Genomic DNA, 21,341 nt, shown 5'->3' with positions numbered 1-21,341 from the left:
TAAGCTGTCCTAAAGAGCTATCGAAATACTCGTTCTCTTTGTCTCAACGTATCTGAGAGGTGGAATTTTCTTCATTTATTAACATTAGAAACAAGTAAAGAAGCAACTCGAACATAGAGACTGATTAGCATTTGAAACTCTCCAAAATAAAACTGGGATTCCAAAAGTTGTGCGGTAGCAAACAGACCCATCCTACTCACTGAGACAAGGGTGAGTCATCACGTGTTCAAGTTTATTCAGTAGCACAGTAGTGGTACTATACTATTAATGTTGCTTTCTGTCTTAAGCAATGGGCCAGAACTTGCTCCAACCAGCGTGGTATGGCTGTCCGCATATCCTGCGGACAAACACCGTGAAAGAAACTTACCTCGTGGTCTCCGACATTCACTTGTTCCCGCTTCAATTTTTAAAAAAAAAGTTCAGCGCTGTGAATTCAGCGGGTTCATTTGGATCGATAGAGACTGTGGGAATGGAAGCCATGCCCACAGAATCTGTCAAGAAGAGAAGTCACGCCCACAAGCAGGCAAGTAGAAATCATTCATTTAAAGTAAACTTCAGTATGTTAGTTTAAATAAAAAATTAACATAGCTTATTATAAAAAGCCAAGCAAATGATTTAATGTTATGAAATTTACAGAAGTTAAAAGTAAAAAAAAATTAATTTTTAATGATCAAAAAATATTAAGAGTAATTTGACAGTCCACATTTATAACATTTAATTTTTTGTTGTTCGCTGTCATTAACAGTCACCAGGCTTTTAAAAAGTAGTGTAGGGCTGGTATTTTCCAGTGTGCCTTTTGGTGGCGTAAGTATCTTCGTTCCAGCTGGGCAGATGGGTAAGTTTACGAATGTTTAATGATTTTATTGATTGTAGGGTAGCGTGACCCCTTTAAATTGGACCTGACAAACCAATGGGAGCAAGTTCACGATTTCCTGGTTTTGTGCGCACTCGTGAACTTGCTTCCTGGATTCGCTGGCGGAGAGAGAGGACGCCATTGATGAATGCCGTCCTTGGGTGAGCAATTTATGGCTCAATATGTTATGTTAGCTGAGGAAATAAAATCCTCTTGTTCTGTGCAAAAATACTGTTTCTTGGAACGAGGGGGGAGCACATGGGACATGGCTGAGTTCCGGGGGCTTAGCAAAAAGTTTGAGAACCACTAGTCTATGCAGTTGATCAAAGGGCAATCGACCACATAAGCTAAGGTTGTATTTTATTTTTAAAAATTGTTCTTTCTGTACCTAACCCTAAAGCTCGCAGCCACGCTGCACTATAGAAGATGTCCAAGGCGTACCTAAAATATGAAAAATATACTCACCCTGGAAAATCGACCAGGGTCAGGGGTGAGTCATTGGGGAAGGTGAAATTCCCGCCCAGATCAAGATGTGTCTGGATTCCACCAAAGTGGAAGATCCCATTTCCACCTGTAACGTGCTGTACACAACATTGCTAATCTTTTGATAAGCCAAAGATAAAATTATAAGTCACCCATGAAATTGGAATCTTTGGTACATCATTAAATATGTAAAATGTTTAGGCATAAAACTTTCTTCACTACTAAAGGTATCATCCAGTGGGAAATAGGTTATACTTTTGCTAATACAAATGTGAAATACTTACTTTAAGTGATCCCTCTCGTATGAACGGTCCAATGCTTTTTTCTTCTTCTTCTTCAATTTCTGTTTTGGTGGGAAGTCTTGAAACACTCGCTTGAAAAAAAGAGAAATAAATGACATAGAATCATAGAAAAGTTACAGCACAGAAGGCGGCCATTCGGCCCATCGAGTCTGCACCAGCTCTATGCAAGCGCAATCCAGTTAGTCCCACTCCCCCGCCCTATCCCCGTAGCCCTGCAATTTTTTTCCTTTCAAGTACTTATCCAGTTCCCTTTTGAAGGCCATGATTGAATCTGCTTCCACCATCCCCTTGGGCAGTGCATTCCAGATCCTAATCATTTGCTGTGTAAAAAAAGATTTTCATGTCACCTTTGGTTCTTTTGCCAATTACCTTAAATCTATGTCCTCTGGTTCTTGACCCTTCCACCAATGGGAACAGTTTCTCTCTGTCTAGACCCTTCATGATTTTGAATACCGCTATCAAATCTCCTCTCAACCTTCTCCGTTCCAAGGAGAACAATCCCAGCTTCCCCAGTCTATCCACGTAACTGAAGTCCCTCATCCCTGGAATCATTCTAGTAAATCTCTCCTGCACCTTCTCTAAGGCCTTCACATTGTTCCTAAAGTGTGGTTCCCAGAAGTGGACACAATATTCCCGTTGTGGCCGAATCAATTTTATAAAGGTTCATCATGACTTCCATACTTTTGTACTCTATGCCTCTATTTATAAAGTCCAGGATCCTGTATGCTTTTTTAACCACTTTTTCAACCTGCCCTGCTACCTTCAACGATTTGTGCACACATTCCCCCAGATCTCTCTGTTCCTGTAACCCTTTTAGAATTGTGCCCTCTAGTTTATATTGCCTCTCCTTGTTCTTCCTACCGAAATGTATCACTTCGCACGTTTCTGCATTAAATTTCATCTGCCACGTGTCCGCCCATGCCAACAGCCTGTCTATATCCCTTGAAGTCTATCACTATACTCCTCACTGTTTACTACCCTTCCAAGTTTTGTGTCATCTGCAAATTTTGAAATTGTGCCCTGAACACCCAAGTCCAAGTCATATATATCAAGAAAAGCAGTGGTCCCAACACCGACTCCTGGGGAACACCACTGTACACCTCTCTCCAGTCCAAAAAACAACCGTTCACCACTACTCTCTGTTTCCTATCACTTAGCCAATTCTGTATCCATGTTGCTACTGCCCCCTTTATTCCATGGGCCGCAATCTTGATGATAAGCCTACCATGCGGCACTTTATCAAATGCCTTTTGAAAGTCCACATACACCACATCAACTACATTGTCCTCATCTACCCTCTCTGTTACCTCATCAAAAAACTCTATCAGGTTAGTTAAACACAATTTGCCTTTAAAAATCTGTGCTGGCTTTCCCTAATCAATCCACCCTCATCCAAGTGACTGTTAATTCTGTCCCGGATTATCGTTTCTAAAAGTTTCCCCACCACTGAGGTTAAACTGACTGGCCTATAGTTGCTGGGTTTAACCTTACACCCTTTTTGGAACAAGGATGTAACATTTGCAATTCTCCAGTCCTCTGGCACCACTCCTGCATCTAAGGATGTCTGGAAGATTATAGCTAGTACCTACATAACCATAATGACTACACTTCAAAAGTAATCCATTGGTTATGAAACACTTCAGGACATTCTGAGCACCTGATAAGGTACTTTATAAATGCAAGTTCTTTCTTCTTAATTGTAGGTCACAGCCAGTGCACTGCTTCCTAGGCATTGATGGTAAACAATCATGCACTTTAGGGGCGGTGAGTGTAAGCAGCAGGCATGCTTAACACAGAGTATTCTTAGAAGGTGAGGTTGGCCCCTTATTAAACTTCTTCCTGGATTGAGTGGCAATGCGTGAGGTGCCTCCACTAGCCCTGGTCTGCTTTCTTGGAAGACTTTTCCTGTTGGTTCCAAATAATGCCTCCCTCCTGTACTGAAACTCCTACAGCAGCACTTCCACATTGGAATCTGCAAAGTGGGCAGCTATGTGCCCTGAAGCAGTCCTTTCAGATATTTCTACAGGCATAGATTTCTTCTGTGCAGGCAAAAGTATCGAGAATGCCTTACCCTTTATACAGTGCACTATTTCCCTCCAAATGTTAAGTCCCAATTAGAGGCATTTCACCATTGGGAGCTCCACGGAATCATTCAAATTGTTAGACCTAAAAGGTTCTGCCTTCACAATCCTGCCATTGAAGCTTCGCTATTAAGTGCATAATGCCAATGTATCGGCATACCAAAATTACCTCAAGCAATATTTTGAATCATATATTTCCATTAGATACTGAACAGCTAGTGTTCTTACATTTAAGGTAATTGTGTTTTTTTAAAAATGTGTTCGCAATGAAAATTTGACATTGGTAGATAGTGTTACATACTGCGTAATTTATTTGCAGAACCAGCTTTTCCCTTCTTCAGTCTCTCAGAACTGGATGATAGGGATTCTGGAGATACTTCAGATGAAGGCTGGAGTGATTTCAGGCCCTCCAGCTCTTTTGCTGCCAGCTCAGCTTGGTATTTGGCTTCCTCTTCTTCCACCCAGTCTGAGACTAATTCGGCAACATATTCCAAATAGTTTCTGTGGGGAATGGAATCAAGTATAACAAAATTACAAATTCATACTGTATCTAGAAATATGGATGAACTATTTTAAAACTACTTGAAATTCCAGTCCATCCTCACTATAATGTAGTTCTCAAGAGATTGTTAATTCTTTTAAATCTGAAGATAAAAGGGTTAAAATTCCAGTGCCGTTAGTGGTGTAGAAATGGAATACAGACCTCTACCCAAATATTCACGCACCATTTCTGTCTGAACTTCCCCAGGATATAGTAATGGTAATCTCGCGTCTGCAACGTAGGAAGGGGCTGGGAGCTTGCACCACATAGCTGGAACTTGGGATGCCTATGCAGGTCTGCAGCAGCCTCTTAAGGTGGAGCAGAACCAGAAGTAGTACCTTGCAAAGTAAAGTGACTGAAGGGTTTATTAGTCCAGCTCAAGAGAAATGGAACGCGGAACAGAAAAACTGCTAGATTCTTTGATGCAGCAGTAGAGGTCTTGCTGCATGAGAGGCATGCCAGGAGGGCTATATGTCTTGCACTGACTTCCTCCAGGCATTGCCTGTGGGTCTGCTCTTGGGAGGGCGCTCTAGAACCCCAAAGCTTGGGATGCCTATGCAGGTACATAAAGGTCTGCAGCAGCCTCTTAAGGTGGAGCAGAACCAGTAGTAGTATCTTGCAAAGTAAAGTGCCTGAAGGGTTTATTAGTCCATCTTTTCGAACATACAATATCTGAACAATATTTTTCTGTTTGCAGACCAAATTGGCTCACAGCAGAAGGGAGCTAACCTGTACCAGAGAAGGACCCACTAATCTAATGCCACTGATATCTTTTGAGGAAGTCATGCTGGACATCATCAATAATGAGCAGATACAGGGATTGGGCCAAGGTGAAGCTGGAAGTCTCTCCTCAACGGAAACTTAGTATATGCTTCATTTGTTCTGTCCTTCATTCCTTATTCTCGCTTAATGTCATAGAGGTATATACTCAAGCGCAACAGAATGTCACACAGTGCATTGCCATGTAGCCATGATGTGGAGATGCCGGTGATGGACTGGGGTGGACAAATGTAAGGAATCTTACAACACCAGGTTATAGTCCAACAAATTTATTTTAAAATCACAAGCTTTCGGAGATTATCCCCTTCGTCAGATGAATGAGTCTGACGAAGGGGATAATCTCCGAAAGCTTGTGATTTTAAAATAAATTTGTTGGACTATAACCTGGTGTTGTAAGATTCCTTACATTTGCCATGTAAGCATTGTTTGAAGGAATGTCTTGCAAGCAATATTCTAATATTTCCTCCTGTTTCGATAGACATGCTACCAAAAGCGCACAGCTTCCTGGGCCACCCAAGAAGCTAATACATTCCAGCAGCCTATGTCACTTACTCCACTTATTGCAATCACAGCACAGGTACATCCTGGGGAATTGGGTATTAGTTTGAGGAGGGTGTACCAAGTGAAGCACTGAGTATGAGTGAGGAGGAGCAACACAGAGGACTAGCACATGACTTCCTTAGCTGCAGATCTTATGGATTTACATCTCAAAGGGCTTTCTTAGAAAAAAAATCTCCCTGAGCAGGATCATCTCCTGAAGTCATCTGAGCCTGTCAAAAACTCTCTGCAAGGTCTGGCTCAATGTGTGGCAGAGTCCACTAATTGAATCTGTGTAGTGGTGCAGGAATATTTCTTGCCCTTTCAGTCCATTGCAAGAATCTTCCTGTTCTGTAGAGCTGCGAATCCTTGATTTTAAACCCCCCCCCCCCCACACCGTGCCCAAAGAGAAGGGGCGTGTACGGGGTTAAAATAGGGGCAGAGTACTTACCTCTCCATTGGTACCATGATCCCCCCCACCGCCAATTTAATTCTTGGGTTTCGGGAGGCACTAGAGGCACTCACTGCAGGCAGACGAGAACCTCGTAAATACTCCAAAGTCAGGGTCCGATTACGTCATTCGGATACAACACGATTTTAATCCTGGGTCGCACACAGTATGGAACACGCCGGAAAAAGCTGCCAGCAGGTGGATCCGATGCCAGAAGAGGCCCAGCAAAGTAAGTTTTATTTTACAATTTTAACGGTTTCCTTGTGGGCCAGGAGGAACAGGAGTGTTCCTATGGACCTCACAAGAAAATCTTGGGCCATCCCTGTCCTGGGCTTTCCCCCTCCCCTTGGCCACGATTGCCTCCCGACCACTTATTTTAGTGCCAGTGGTCATTCCCGTGGTTCCCTGGCAGTAGCCTCTTCCCATCCTAAATTCTGCTTCTACCCGTCAGCATCCTCATCATTCCCACATGGTTCGGGTGGGAGTCAGACATGGAATATGGTGACGAGGCCTGGGGGTTAAAATGGGCCAGGCCTCACACCAACGCAGCAGTGCGAACTTGTTGCTCGCTCCTTCCTCCCATTCCGCACTTGCGCCCGGAGTTAAAATTGGAGCTTTCGAGTTATTATACACTCAGTCTCTCTGATGTTGGTGAGAATGATTCTGCTGCTTCTCTCATTTCACAAAGATTCCCTTAGAGTTCTGATCCAGAAACAGAGGAAAAACATACCCAGCCTTAGCTGGAAAAAAAACATTAATACTCTTAAGTATCAGTTGAAACAAAAAATATTTTAAAAAAACATTTCAAATTGTTTCCATCTTTCTATTTAAATTGAGACTTTAATCAGTTTTCCGTTAATGCCTGTTTATAATGGATGGACTTCCGCCCAAACATCAAGCCTGCTATAAGTCGTTGTTAGAATGCTGGATCATGCATAATTAGGCTTGTGTTCAGAACGAACAGGATTAAATAACACCACATACAGGATGGCGAGCATTTCTACCTAGTCCCCATGCAAACCATGAGGCACATTTGCAAGCAGGATAGAGCAAAAGTGCTCGGCAACTAATTTCACAATCTGCGCTCAGAGAAATCCTGCTGGCGGTACCGATACCACGGACATAAAATTACAGCTCTTATGTTTTTAAGCATACAGGTTTACACCACAGGTGAAGCTCGTTCAGTGCTGAACACAAAACTATGCACAAATCATAAAAGGCATAATCCTATCCAACACTTCTCTTAACACATCTCTGATCTGGAGGAAGTTAATTTTAATAACCAACTACTTTTAACTGAGAAAACCAGGACTGGAAGAGTACACACCTGAACCCAGCATCAGAGTGAAGGGCAGCTTCCCAGGATTGTTTGCACTGGCGCTGTTTGTTCATGGGGTTATGCAAGACCAACAGTGTAGAGTTGTCCTGTCTGAAGTAGTATGTATCCACACACCTATAAAACTGAACAGCTTCCTGAAGAACCTGCAAATATACATACTGCATGGTAATATTGTTAAAAATGGAAACAATGGCTGTGATTTTCTTTATAGATGGTGCTAGATTTGTAGAATTCGCTCTACTTCCAAATGGTCTTTATTCATAGTCAATGCAAAACTTTACATCCACATGCAAGCCTGCGTTCCCTCATGAATAGAACGTAACCTTATGCATGAAGTTTATGGAATAGCATGCCACATGGTGAACAATTTACCCCTGAACCGCTGGGTATTTACTAGTAGTAGTGAATGCCACCATATACTCTGAATGGCAGAAAGACGCCACACTGACGGACGGTGTAACTTAGGCTAAAACTACTCGTTGTAATGTATTTTTAAAATGGAAACCTTTGCAGATGCAAGAATAAATCAGTAGATAATATTAACCATATAGACCTTAATTCTCATTAGTACTTTAAGACAGTTCTAGAGACAAAATGACGAAACATTTCAAGATACATAGAATCCTTTGATAATTTTATGTAGCATTTATTTTGGCCTCTGCGGAGGCACACCTTGTTGCAGTGACTTAGATATGTGGCTCAAACCATTGAACCAAAGCAATGGGCAGTAGCTGTTATATTTATCCTCAACCTGGGAAGTCCTTGCAAATAATGCTACGAATCGAGCCACTTTTAAATGATCAAGAAGCTGATTCTGAGATATCTGATTTCAAGCAAATTCTCACATCTGCAGCACAAAGCAAATCTGTCACAATAAACAAGAGACTTGCAAGTAGAACACCCTCTGTTGGAACAGATAATAAGCTTTGCCTCTTTCTCACAGTGGCAAACTTGTAACATTTTCTGAGGAATTCATCAAACTAATTTTGACTTGATGAGGAACTGCTCACAGACAAAAAGATGACCAAATTCCCTCATTAAATATCGAAGTCCATTCTAGGCAGGCAGATGTGGATTGTACACTTGGGCCTTCACATCAAAACAAATGGATTCTTAACAAAGCTGGCCTCCAGTTTAAATATTCCAGCACTATGAGCTAACTCGGCATAGACCAGGGATCTAATCTGTGAACTTTCTCTTCTTTATGGTTCAGTCCCATACACAAAAGAATGTAAGAAAGCATAAAATAAGAACAGGGGTGGCATTTGCCTTGCGGTTCAATGGCTCGGTTTTTGGGCTCTACATTTTTTTTAAGACAATGATGTTAAATACTACCTACTTAATCTGGTGTCAAATCCGCACATGTATGATCATGAAAAGCCATGTTTGCAATAGGTAATATAACAATAGTTTACTTAATGATAAAAAATAGATAACACAACAGTAAATGACATCAAATGATTATAAAGGTCTTGCAACACTGATTTTATTTCAATATATGAACCGTATGACAACTTAGAAACCCAACTTTTCGTGCTTTAGCTGCAGTGAAGTTTTATATACTAATGGATAGCCGAGTGGTACTTACAATTTTTAAGAACTGAATTTCATCTACTCCTCCTCCCACCTTAGCCATGACTGCGGGAGAATGAGTGGGGTAGGTGAGAAGGTAAGCACTGGTTGGAGCCCATTGCAAGTTGCTGCATGTCCCCTGAATCACGACTCTTATCACTTACTCACTGACGTTCACTCACTGACTCACACTCTCACTGATTTTTCTTTTTTATTCATTCATGGGATGTGGGCGTCACTGGCAAAGTCAGCATTTATTGCCCATCCCTAATTGCCCTTGAGAAGGTGGTGGTGAGCCGCCTTCTTGAACCGCTGCAGTTCGTGTGGTGAAGGTTCTCGCTCAGTGTTGTTAGGTAGGGAGTTCTAGGATTTTGACCCAGCAACGACGAAGGAACGATGATATATTTCCGAGTCGGGATGGTGTATGACTCGAGGGGAACTTGCAGGTGGGTGGTGTTCCCATGTGCCTGCTGTCCTTGTCCTTCTAGTTGGTAGAGGTCGCGGGTTTTGGAGGTGCTGTTGAAGAAGCCTAGGCTAGTTGCTGCAGTGCGTTTTGTAGATGGTACAAACTGCAGCCATGGTGCGCTGATGGTGGAGGGAGTGAATGTTTAGAGTGGTGGATGGGGTGCCAATCAAGCGGGCTGCTTTGTCCTGAAGGGTGTCGAGCTTCTTGAGTGTTGTTGGAGCTGCACTCATCCAGGCAAGTGGAGAGTATTCCATCACACTCCTGACTTGTGCCTTGTAGATGGTGGAAAGACGCTGACCTGTTCTTGTAGCCACAGTATTTATGTGGCTGGTCCAGTTTAGTTTCTAGTCAATAGTCACCCCCAGGATGTTGATGAGGGGGGATTCGGCGACGGTAATGCCATTGAATGTCATGGGGAGGTGGCTAGATCCCTCTTGTTTGAGACTGACCAAGGAAATAAACTGTAATTCATTTCTTAGTAATATTTAAAATACTCTTATATTTTTTTTTAATTTGTTTTTTGTACAGTTTTACTGGCTACATCCTGTGATCTCCCAATTCTGTGCACTTCCATCTTTCAGCTCTATAATTTAAAAAGGGTGAGACCTCACAACCCAACAGTATGCAACTGTAGCATCCTGCTTAGTGCCCTGACTTGAGCTTTAAACCCCGCACCCAGTCCATCACCAAGATGCGTACTTGCACCTCTGTCCATGCCTTATCCTTCCTACCAATGAAACCCTCATTCATGTCATTGCCACCTCTAGACTTGATTTTTCCAATAGCCTCCTTGGTAACCTTCTGATCTGAGCTCCAACTGTGAAGCTCCTTGGGATGTTACATTTGCATAGCGCCTCTAATATAAGTTGATGAAGCTCTATTGATGCCGCTGCAATGACATAGCAAAGAGTGCTACTGCTCCCATTGTTAATAATGCTTTTCCATTTGGGCTCTGAAACCCACTGGTGGGAACCTTGCTTGCCAGAAGTGCATATCAGTGGTGTCAAAGTTGAGGCAGCATTGTTACAAGGGACCAATAAGACACAAGGGCCTAGAAATTCAGAAGTGCCTGAAGGGTAAGTACTCTGTGCTGGAATGGTGAGGTCCAAGGTTCCCAAGATATTGGGACTCGGACCTTGTTGTCATAGAGCTGGCGGGGTGGAATGGCCTGCTGGTGAAGACTGGAGGAAGCGTGAAGAAAAATCAGGTAAGTGGGTCCGGGTGTTGAGATCGGGGGTTGGGGGACCTGGAGTCCCTGATCTGGGATCGGGGCTGAGGGGAGAGGGCGATCAGAGGTCGGGAGCAACCGTAACGGGAGGGGGTGTTGAGAGGGGCGATCAGGTCTTTAATGTGGGGTCTGGAGACTCCTCCCAGCTCTGCATTCAGGTAAGTTACTTGCCTTCTTTGTTGGCAGGTGTTCCGTAGAGCTGGTTTCAGAGTGCAGCCGTGATGGCGCTGGCTGCCTTAGGGCAAACCAATGTTGGAGTGTGGACCTCAAGCTGGCTTCAGGCGTGGGTAAAGGGCACCTCTTGTTTGTCGTTACCAATATGGTGGTTGGCGCACTACTGGCTGGAAGTGTCCGCACACTTGCTGCTACCGTTTTGCGGCCTTAGTAGGTCGCATAGCACCTGAAAAACAGATGCTACATGGTCCAATTTCCAAACTAAGAGCTCTGCTCCCCTTCCAAGTCAAGGCCCATTGAAGATCTAAGTTCTTGGCTAAAGTTCTCTGCTCCATGCACCAAGTCAGAGGTCTTAAGATGCCCTGCTTCTCTCTCTCTCTCTCTCCCAGGTCCAAAATGTTTCTATGATGGTTGGAGTCCTTCCAAGATAAGTGGAGAGCCATGGCTTTATGCAGAAAGAGATCAGTTGATCACAACGAGATGGTTGGAGACCCAAGTCTGGTTCCAGGTCTCCCGAGGAGTTGAGAGAAAAAGGAAAAAACAGACAGCTAGACAAGTCCAGAGCTGGAGATGTACAGCAAGCAACAGAAGCATACAGACAGAATGTAAGGCAGAGAAGAAAGAGAAATCGAGAAAGAGATTGAGGCAAAGTCTGAAATGAAGAGAGATATAGATCTGGAAATGAAAGTGAGAGGCTGAATGAGAAAGGAGGGAGAGAGGCCAGGAATTTCTTCAGAGCTACTTCCACTGTAACTTGTCTGGAAGTGTGGTGGACATCCCGGTTACATTTGTAAACAAGGTTTCTGCCACACTTCTGGAGAGGTTATGGTGGCAGAGCAGGAGTAGCTCCAAGGAAGTTCCTGACCAGAGGAAGAGGTATAAAGTGAAATACAAACAATGAAAGGGAGACAGAAAGAAAAGTTGGAAAGAAGTCGTTAGACAATTACAGCAGAAAGGAAAGGCTTAAAAAATTTTTTTTTGACTGAGTAACATCACAAGAGATAAACTAGTAATTATAGGGCTGATATTCCACTTGGAGCACAGCAGTGATGTGATCAGAAGTGTGTAAGCTCATCTCGCATTGCAGGTGTGTGGACGGGATCGTCTGGTATTTTTCGAATTTCCTTCATTGAAATAATTTTTTAGTGCTCCTGGCACTGATTGGGCCATGTGTTGAGGCAAGGAGGCCAGCAGAGGCAGGATAACCAGAGTTGCTGCATCTTAAAAGGGCACCTGTGCTTTCTATGCTATTAAAGTGCAGATTTTTAGTTGTTTCTACTGGATTTGGAAGATGTAAAAGAAGACGACAACTGCCCAGAGCCCTGGAGGTTCAGAGAGTTGAAGCAAAGGAAGGTTGCTCTCATTGAATTGTAGAGGCTCCCTCTGAAGAGTCGAGCTATCTGGATTGCACAGGAATAGGTCGTGGACTAGGTAAATGCAATTTCTGTGGACAGGATGGGGGAAAAATTGGATAAGGGTCCTTTCTGGGTGATGGCAGCGCAAGGCGCCACACCCCGCGCCCAACGGACCCTACGCAGGCAGCACGTGAACTTAGTGCTGCCTGCTACTTACCCTGAAATCTCCATGCAGCAAGCGCAGCCCTCGCTGCCGAGAGGCTGCACCAAGAATGAGGAAGTTGGAAATGGGTCGTGGACGGCGAACGTCATCAGCTGCCTGCACTACTTAAAGGTGCAGGCACATTTCCAATGGCAGATACACAGCGAAGGAGGAGAAGGGAGAATGGCATCACGAGTAGCTGCACCAGCAAGAGAGCGGGCACCAAGATTCTCCAACGATGCTCTGGAGAAAGATGTGGACCAGAGGAGGGCAGCCATGTACCAGTAGGGTGGCTGGAGAGCGTCTAGACTACAGCTACGTAGGCATTGGAGGCCGTGGTGCAGGAGGTGAATGTGAGGAGCATTGCACCACGCATGTGGGTGCAGTGCCACAAGAAATTTAATGATTTGACATGAGTGGTCAAGGTGAGTGAACGCAAGTGTCAAGTGGCACATCCTACCAACTGCACCAATACTCCATGCACAACACCTCCCGTCACCCACCCACCCAACAAACACTGCCATCCATACGCAATGCTGCATCTCACCCGCGCATAATACCACTCTTGCAGGCCACACAACCACCACTCAAGTCACACAAACTGGCAGCTATTCAACCATAACAGGCACATCACCCACACACCTTGCAGGACACTCACTGACACACCGTCTTGCCGGAGAAGGTGGCGTATAACACCCGCCAGCAGGAGGGACCTGAGGCTGGACGGGCACGTCTACACGTCCTCACCCCACTAGAGGAGGAAGTGCTGCGGATTATTGGGCGGGCCGTCACTGCAGCCATTACAACGTGCCGTGCTGGAGGTCCCGGTCAAGGGGGTCTCTGCATATCTAATGATCCTTCTCCTTTTCCACATCTCCCTCCTCCCATAATCTTTTCTGACTCACGTGCTGCACATGCTGGCAGCAGCACCTCTTACTTGCTCCTCTCCCCACTCCACAACTCAATCTACTTCCCTCTGTCATTACAGATACCCAAGAACACGTGGCGGCACCCGAGGAGGAGGACACTGAAGCCACACCATCACTCGATCTGGCACTGAGCCTCTTTTAGAGGTTAGGTTAGAGGAGGGATCTGCACCTGGTGGGACACCGAGCACATGTGCGCAAGAGCCGGGGCAGAGGGAACGGATACCACCGGAGGCCGAGGTCGCTTACTAGTTCTGCTGCAGAGGAGTCAGATGAGGACTTCGATGGGCCAGGCTACAGAAGACGGCTGATGGGCATACACCAACAAATGCTTGGGGCACTGGAAAGCCTGCCAGAAAGCCTGCGTATAATGAGAAGGGGCATGGAGGAGTCCAGCTCCAACTTGATGCAGGGCTTTGCGCAGAGCTTGGAGCCAATCCTGTCCAACATGGAACGGGTGGTCACCTCCATCAGCGCACCTGTGGAACCCACCATGATGGAGCGTCTGATGACTGACGTCACAGCATCCATTGCAGCACAAACATCTGCCATCCAAGGTCTGACTGCTGCATTTGCAGCTCAGACTGCTGCTCTCGTGGCTCTGGGGATCACTGTGGAATGGGGTTTCCAGGGCATCACAGCATTCCAGCAATCCATTCTCCAGCTGATCACTGGGAGAGTGGTAGTGGCACCATAGCAGTTGGACCTGCTGTCCTCTCTCAGAATGACAGCATTCCTGCTCCCACCCCTGCCACTCCGCCAGTGCCCCTGTTGTTGCCTGTCGGCCAGACTGCTGCAGCCTATGCTGAGATGGTGCAGTCTGAAGCCGGGCCCTCCAGGCCCAGAGCTGCTCAAGGTCGTCCTCCAAGGCCATCTGGACATTCCTCCATTGAAAGCCAGCAGTCTTCCACCACCCATGCGCCAGCCACTAGGGAAGCACCTCGTAGAAGCACTAGGATAGGTAAAGGCATACGGACAGGTAAAGGCATACGGACAACAGGCACTAAAGGAATGCACAAAGGTGAACAGTTCTGTTATGTTTGCATATTTTCATTTATTAATCCATAAATGAGAATTTGATTTTGCATTTGGTGGTAGTTTTTATTCATGCAATGAGCTGAGAGGGATACCAATGTGTAATCTGATGCAGGATGATTTGATTGTCTTGTGGGAAGGGAAAGGTGGGGAATGTAGGACTGTTGGTGAGTTGGGGAATGTAGTTCCAATTATTGATAGCGGGTATGGATCAGGCGAGGATACACAGTCCTTGCAGACAAGGCATGTGGTTCCTGCTGCAACTTTGCATCTTCCTCCACCCCCTCCTCCTGCTGCTCCTCAGCCTCTTCCTCCACCTCTGGCTCAGGATCTTCTGCAGTCATTGGTGGCAAAGGCTGGTCCCTTATGATGGCAAGTTTGTGCAGCATGCAGCAGACCACCACAAATCTGCCCACCGGCTCAGGGAAGTACTGCAGGGTTCCTCCAGACCTGTCTAGGCAGCAGAAGCGTTGTTTGAGGAGGCCTATGGTGTGCTCCACGATGTTGCGTGTGGCAGCATGCCTCTTATTATAGGCCTACTGTGCACGTCTGCATGGATTCCTGACCGGTGTCATGAGCCACGTCGTGAAGGGGATAGCCCTCGTCACCCAGTAGCCAGCCTTTGACTTGCCGAGTCGGATGAAAGATAGTTGGCACGTTGGACTGCTGCATGATGAAGTCGTCGTGACTGCTCCCAGGGTAGTGGGCATCGACCTCCAAGATGTGATGCTTGTGGTCGCACACCAGCTGCACGCTGAGGGAGTGGAAGCCCTTTCGGTTGACAAAGATAGCCGAGTTGATCTGCGGGGCACGCAGGTCAATGTGTGTGCAGTCCATGGTACCCTGCACCATGGGGCAGCCAGCACTTTGGGCGAACCCCCGTGCTCGCTTGTTCTGATTTCCCCTCGACAGAGACAAGGTGATGAACCTGTTCCTCATGTGGTACAGTGATCTGTGACCTCCCTTATGCAGCAATGCACTGCATACTGCGAGTTGTTGCACATGTCACCAGCAAGGCCTGAAACACTCCTGAGCCGTAGAAATTCAGTGCCACGGTAACCTTCACATCCACATCCACAGGCAATGCTGTCCTCGCCCTGCTCTGAGGCTACAGTTGTGGCCGCACCAGTTGACAGATCTCTGTGACGGTTTCCTTGGTGAACCTCAGGCGTCGGATGGAATCCTCCTTGGTCACGTTAAGGTAAGAGAATTGATCTCTGAAGGCCCTCATTGGGTCAGGGCCTCCTGCTCAGTGCCCTGCACCTCCTTGTCCTCCGTCTCCTCGCAGCTTGACCTCTGCATGCTCCCAGTCATGCTCAATGCCCAACGGGAGCCCGAGCAGACCGCCCATGGTTGGCAGTAATGTTGTTCCACCAGGGTTGCAACTTTCTGACCCGCAAGGCAATACCTGCCAAATCACTCTCAAAAGTAATGTAGGAACTCTCAATAAGAATCGGGAACTTTAAAAAACACTTGCTACTCCTCCAGCAGCCAGAAGCAATAATCCAGCAACTAACTTGCAACACCTGCATGGCCCTTTAAATAGCGCTGGTGGGGGGTCCTTCAGGCACTGTAAGAAACGTTTAGATGGTCGAGGATAAGACAGTGTGTTGAGTTGAGCGTTAAGGTCCAAAATTGTGTGTTTCACTTTAAATCAGCATTGCACACTGATTGCAGCCATTTTCTCCCTACTTTACATGCTTCCAGCATTCGGGATTAGCGCATGCGCCAACTCCTATACCAAGATGGCGTCTGGCGCACGTCACGCAGGAAACGTGCGTGCGCATCCTAGACGTCATCTTGGATGTTGGAGGGGCCGTGTAGCGCCGAAACAACGGGTGCTACACGGCCCACTTTAGTGCCCGATGTCTTCACATGGATGATAATGAAGTTAAACACAAAGAAGTCTACCATGGTTATTGTCTGCTGAATTTACATCCTTTCAATTCATGTAGACCACTGCAAACTGAGGGGGTGGAACAATCACAGCAGTGTCATCAATGAAAGCTTGTACTTTGGGAAATTCAGCAGTGCAGTGAAATTGCATAGGTATGTCACAATGTTGCAGCTGTTCAGTGGGAAAAGACATTAAAGTGTTGGTCCTGCTGAACAATGCACCAGTCACCTGTTTGACACATCCCTGGAAAGCAAATTAGGTGAAACTGTAGATGATCTATGTGCCTGGAAGGCGCAGCAGCCATAAAAGTTGAAGGCTACTGTCATCTTGACTGCCAATGGCAGTGTCATCCCTATGTTGGAAGTTGGCTGGAGGCTCGATTGCAGCAGATGTTAAGTTATCTCCCTGCTAACCTTGATCTTCCGGAGACAGTTCCTTTTGGTCATTGGCACTTCAGCGCATAATCTAGGCTGACTCCACTTTCGGATTGGACATTATACCAAACCTACCGTCTCAAGTGAAAGATCCCATGGGCACTATTTGAAGAGCAGGGGTGTTCTCCCTATGTCCTGGCACGTATTCATCCCTCAACCAACATCACTAGAAAAGGTTATCTAGTCATTTATCTCATTACTGTTTGTGGGACCTTAATATGCACAAATTGACTGTCGTGTTTCCCTACATTATACCAGTGACTACACTTCAAAAGGCACTATATAAATGCAAGTTTCTTTTTTTTCCTTCCTTGACAAGTAGGCTTGCACAGGCTTGTAGGTACAGTTGGTGCCATAATGGCAGATATGGGCAGTCTAGTTCCAGTGCCATTTACTTTTCTTGGTATGCCTCCACTGATTATCTTAATACAATTGCATAAAACCTTATAGGAACATAGGAAGATAGGAGTAGACCATTTAGCCCCTTGAGCCTGTTCTGCCATTCAATGAGATCATGGCTGATCTGTGACCTAACTCCATATATCCACTTTAGCCATATACCTTAATACCTTTGGTTCGTAAAAATCTATCAATCTCAGATTTAAAATTATTTGAGATAGCGGAAGAGAGTTCCAATCTTCTACCACCTTTTGCGTGAAGAAATGTTTCCCAATTTCGCTCTTCAAAGTCCTGGCTCCAATTTTTAGGCTACGTCCCCTAGTCCTAGACACCCCAGGCAGCAGAAATAGTTTCTCTCTATCTACCCTATCAGTTCCCCTTAATATCTTGAAAACTTCGATTAAATCCTAATTTGAAAGCAGTTTCTTGCTTAAGATTGTGACGTTTGGATTACCTGTATCAGAACAAATGGATCATGCTGCTCGGCAAACCACCATTCCATCAGCGATCGGAGCTGCAGATTTTGTATAGCTTTTATATCAATCTTCAGGTTGTCAGCTCTATCCTAACAGGAATAAAAAAAATGTTTTTTTCTTCAAATTCTCTCTGCTTGACTCTTGATGGAAACTAATTATATCTTTTATAAATGGATTGGAATATATAAGGATAATAATTGTCAGTGAAATACAAAAAGCTGTAATTCAACTGTGATTCTTGACACACTCAAAATCATGACAGTGAAACTGGAAATATTTAAAGATGCTAGCAGAACCAGTTGTTCATTGCTTCGCTATTGATTTTTTTTGCCTTTCTAGCGACATTAACAAGTTTTTGAGGTTCAGGTGTTGTCCACACCAAAAATTATGCTCACTACTGGAGCCTTTTCTGCATCTGCAATCCAGCCACTAAGTTTTCAGCGTCTGGGCTTTGAGCTTTTCAGTCAACAAATTCTTAGTTTTTAAATAAGTGTGGTCCAACCAAAATGCAGGTAAATCAATGTTTTATTGAAGAAAAGCAGCACTAGTGGTGAGAGATGAAGTGGCGCTACAGATTTCTTTACACTTGAAATGAGCAGCTGTGCCATGATAGGAAGGGGGAATGTTTCATCTAACCTGGAGCTGAGAAGGAAGCGAAACAAGACTGATTAATTATTTAAGTATAATTTTTTTAAAAAAAAACAAAACAAATGGAATGAAGACACCTTAGGGGTAATTTTCTGACTTTGTACTCCTGACAGGAAATTTCACCTGTCAAGAACAAATATTGGAAGTTTGGCTGCAAGCTACACCAATTTTCCAACCAATGTTTGGAAAATATGCACAGCGTGTGCCCACATTTTCAATATGCGCTCCCAGCAAGCAAGGCTCCCTCCAGGAGTATGAAGTCAGAAAATGACCTCTCTTGCATTTAATTGAAAAATAACATAAAACAAATAGCATAGAAGAAGAAGAAAATATCTGGACTTTTGAACAATGGGAGTGATTTCGGAATCCGGCATATCTCGGAAGATCATGGAATGTGTGCCTGTGATTTCCCAAGATGTGCTCCCTCCGAGCGCTGGTCCGCTTCAAGTGCCGGATTGTGAAATCACCCCTGCTGTATATAAAGCAGTGTACTTTTTTCATGCCCCTTTCAGTTTTTAATTTGAATTATTATTTATAATTATACCTTTTTATTTTCAGCATCTGTTAAACTATCTTTTCTGTTTTTCTTATCAGCTATTTCAGAAGTATCTTCAAAGTGCACTGAAAAAGGAATTTAAGAAGATCTTAGTTTTGTATCTTTGGACACTGTAAAGGGGTAATTTTACAAATCTGTACTACTGGCAAGAGGCTTCACCTGTTGGCAGTGCGTATGGGAAATTCAATGCACATTGCCCACAATTTTCCAACCATTTCATGGTCAGTGCACGCATGAATTTCCAATTCGTGTTGCTGGTGGATGAGAGTCCACTGACAGCATGGACTCGCAAAATTCCCCCTCAAGTGTACCTTCTTTACACCAGTAAAAGCAAGAAGTGAGGGACAGCATAAACTAAGTTACAGCAAATTATCACGAGAATCCCTGCAAAAACTATACCCAATTCTACCCAATGTGTGAATAAAGTCCAGGAGCTCAAAATGTAGTCAATACCATAGCTTTACTTAGAGAAGAACATGTCTTTCAAATCTATAGAATTCAGCTGGTCAGTTTACAAAATCTTTTACACTTTAAACTCCCAATCTCTGTCTACAGTGTCTGACAAACATTTGTTTTTTGCATAGACATTGGGACAGTACTTTCTTCCCCTTAAGTGAACCACATAAATGAGATCTATAAACGTAGCAGCTTATACCTGAACAGGGTGGTTCCACGCAAGACATACTGCTCTTCTTTGAATTGCTACTATTGAATCTGAGAGGGCATGTTTCTGCTCCCTCTGAAATTCTGGTGAATAAATCTGCTGGAAAGAAAAGTGAGCTATTGAATATAGAAATTTAAATTGTCTTTTTTCAATGAAGCTATCTCAGAAAAGTTGAAGAGTCATATTTAACTTGTTTTCATGTTTAATCCAAAAAAAAAATTCTGATTACTTTTACTGCTCCTAAAAATGTTTTCCCTAAGGGTTTTCATTTCCAGCGCTTAGTAACTTTTCATTGACACAGGGAGGAAGCAGGTGCTAATTTTAAAAGCATTGAAAAACATTAAAAAACTTAGATGTTCCCAGAAAATGGCAGTAATTTAGATTTCAACGCTCTGAGGGGTGCTTGATGAATTGTAATGGGGTTGGGTGTCATAAGGTTACAGTTTGGAAGGGCAACTGCAGCAAGGCCACAAAGTCAAGCTGAGTGTCATGGTGAGAAGGAATCTGTTCACAGAGGCGGTATTGGCAGCAGCACAGAAGGAAGCAGTAGCAGGGAGGGAGAAGAGATTTTGGAACTCCAAAATGGGTGGCGCTGACAAGAACAGAATCTTTTATCGTGATAAAAATTCATCCCTGACAGGTGAGGCAAGAAAAGAATGTGACAGGAAGTTCTTACAGGAAGTGTTACTTGCTTGGAAGTGCATGTACACACCTTTTAATATATTTCTTGCAGATATCCTGTAGTGTTGCACATGATGAGTCAGAATATATAGTGACGTGTGACATTTGAAGCGTGACAGCTAAAATATGACAAAATAACAATAGGACGTATACCGTTCGATCATAATCTCGGGGCCATTGATTTGCGATGACTGAATAAGTCAAATTTGTTTTTATTACATGGTATTCTGGGATTTTTCAGTGCTTTGGGGATTGAATTCCCTGACTCTGTTATTCTGTGAAAACCATAAATGGTTGAACTTTATTTGATATATTTGTGGATCTTCTCTGGCATCGCTCACTCTGGCATCGCTCACAATAAGTCGAGGGGATATGCTCTCTTATCTGTCACTCTGTGTTTGTGTTGCTATTTTCTCTGTCTCTATACTCTTGTTGCTCTTTCCATCTGTGTTTCTCTTCTTTCTTGCTTTCTCTTTTTCTTCTACCCTTCAGGTAGTCACTGGCATGGTGTGGAAGGGAGCTGCTGAGAATTGGAGGTTGCATTTTCAGTGGCTACAGTGAGGAAAATGCAGTCTGTAGGCATTGGTGGTTCTTTTCATATCACTTCTGCTTCAATCCATCCCTGTAGCTTAACTCGCATGAGACTTCACTTTAAAACACCACTTCCCTTGGGCAGTTTCCTTGGGCCTGACTTCCTCTGATCCCTATTCTAGTTGTCCTGATTCCCCAATGAACTCCTCCTTCTAAGTTAGTTTCCCAGCACTGGTTATGAAATATTTATTTTTAAAAGGGTTTATAGTGCTGCAAATAGTATATAGCATTATAAGCAATCTAAAAAAAAATTGCTAGTTCCCTGTGCTGGAAAACTGGTAAAGAAGGAGCTTGTCAGGGATTGGTGAAGTTGGAACAGGAATTGGGAGTCAATAGAATGGAGAGGACGACACGAGGCCTGAGGCAGAGGAGGGGACTGGGACACGAGATTTCCTAAATGACACCCTCACGACTTTGGGAAAGTTGTTTAGGGAATCCCACTGCCGCATTTCAATGTCAGTACCTGATTTGGGGTAGCGCTTGCTGGGAACTTACAGTCAAGGCCTAACTACCATTGTTAGCACAAAGTTTTTACTGAAGGATAAGACTGCATGACTTCTGCCACTCTGTCTGTCCCCTTAAGCTTTAGTTTGTTGTTAACTTCCTCCCCATAGCCTTTGCCTGCCGTCTTTATTGTTCAATGCCTTCTGCTTTGGCCCTGATCCTCTTT

At 44.4% G+C, this 21,341-nt stretch overlaps 1 protein-coding gene across 6 annotated transcripts in view; it reads right to left on the bottom strand.

Annotated features, from left to right (window-relative positions):
* Positions 1 to 21,341, bottom strand: part of spag17 (sperm associated antigen 17) — a 194,506-nt gene that overhangs the window by 106,311 nt on the left and 66,854 nt on the right. For 5 of the 6 annotated variants that reach the window (XM_067992977.1, XM_067992976.1, XM_067992979.1 and 2 more), the window contains 6 exons: positions 19,391 to 19,498; positions 18,724 to 18,800; positions 17,510 to 17,620; positions 7,356 to 7,510; positions 4,021 to 4,220; positions 1,621 to 1,709 (listed from right to left, as the gene is read on the bottom strand). In XM_067992977.1, coding sequence (XP_067849078.1) covers positions 1,621 to 1,709; positions 4,021 to 4,220; positions 7,356 to 7,510; positions 17,510 to 17,620; positions 18,724 to 18,800; positions 19,391 to 19,498 — 740 coding nt within the window. The remainder of the gene's footprint in view (positions 1 to 1,620; positions 1,710 to 4,020; positions 4,221 to 7,355; positions 7,511 to 17,509; positions 17,621 to 18,723; positions 18,801 to 19,390; positions 19,499 to 21,341) is intronic. The other variant, XM_067992978.1, reaches the window with a different exon arrangement.

This window comes from Heptranchias perlo, chromosome 11, assembly GCF_035084215.1.
Source record: "Heptranchias perlo isolate sHepPer1 chromosome 11, sHepPer1.hap1, whole genome shotgun sequence".
NCBI classification, from domain to species: Eukaryota; Metazoa; Chordata; class Chondrichthyes; order Hexanchiformes; family Hexanchidae; genus Heptranchias; species Heptranchias perlo.
This window is presented reverse-complemented; position numbering and strand designations above follow the sequence as displayed.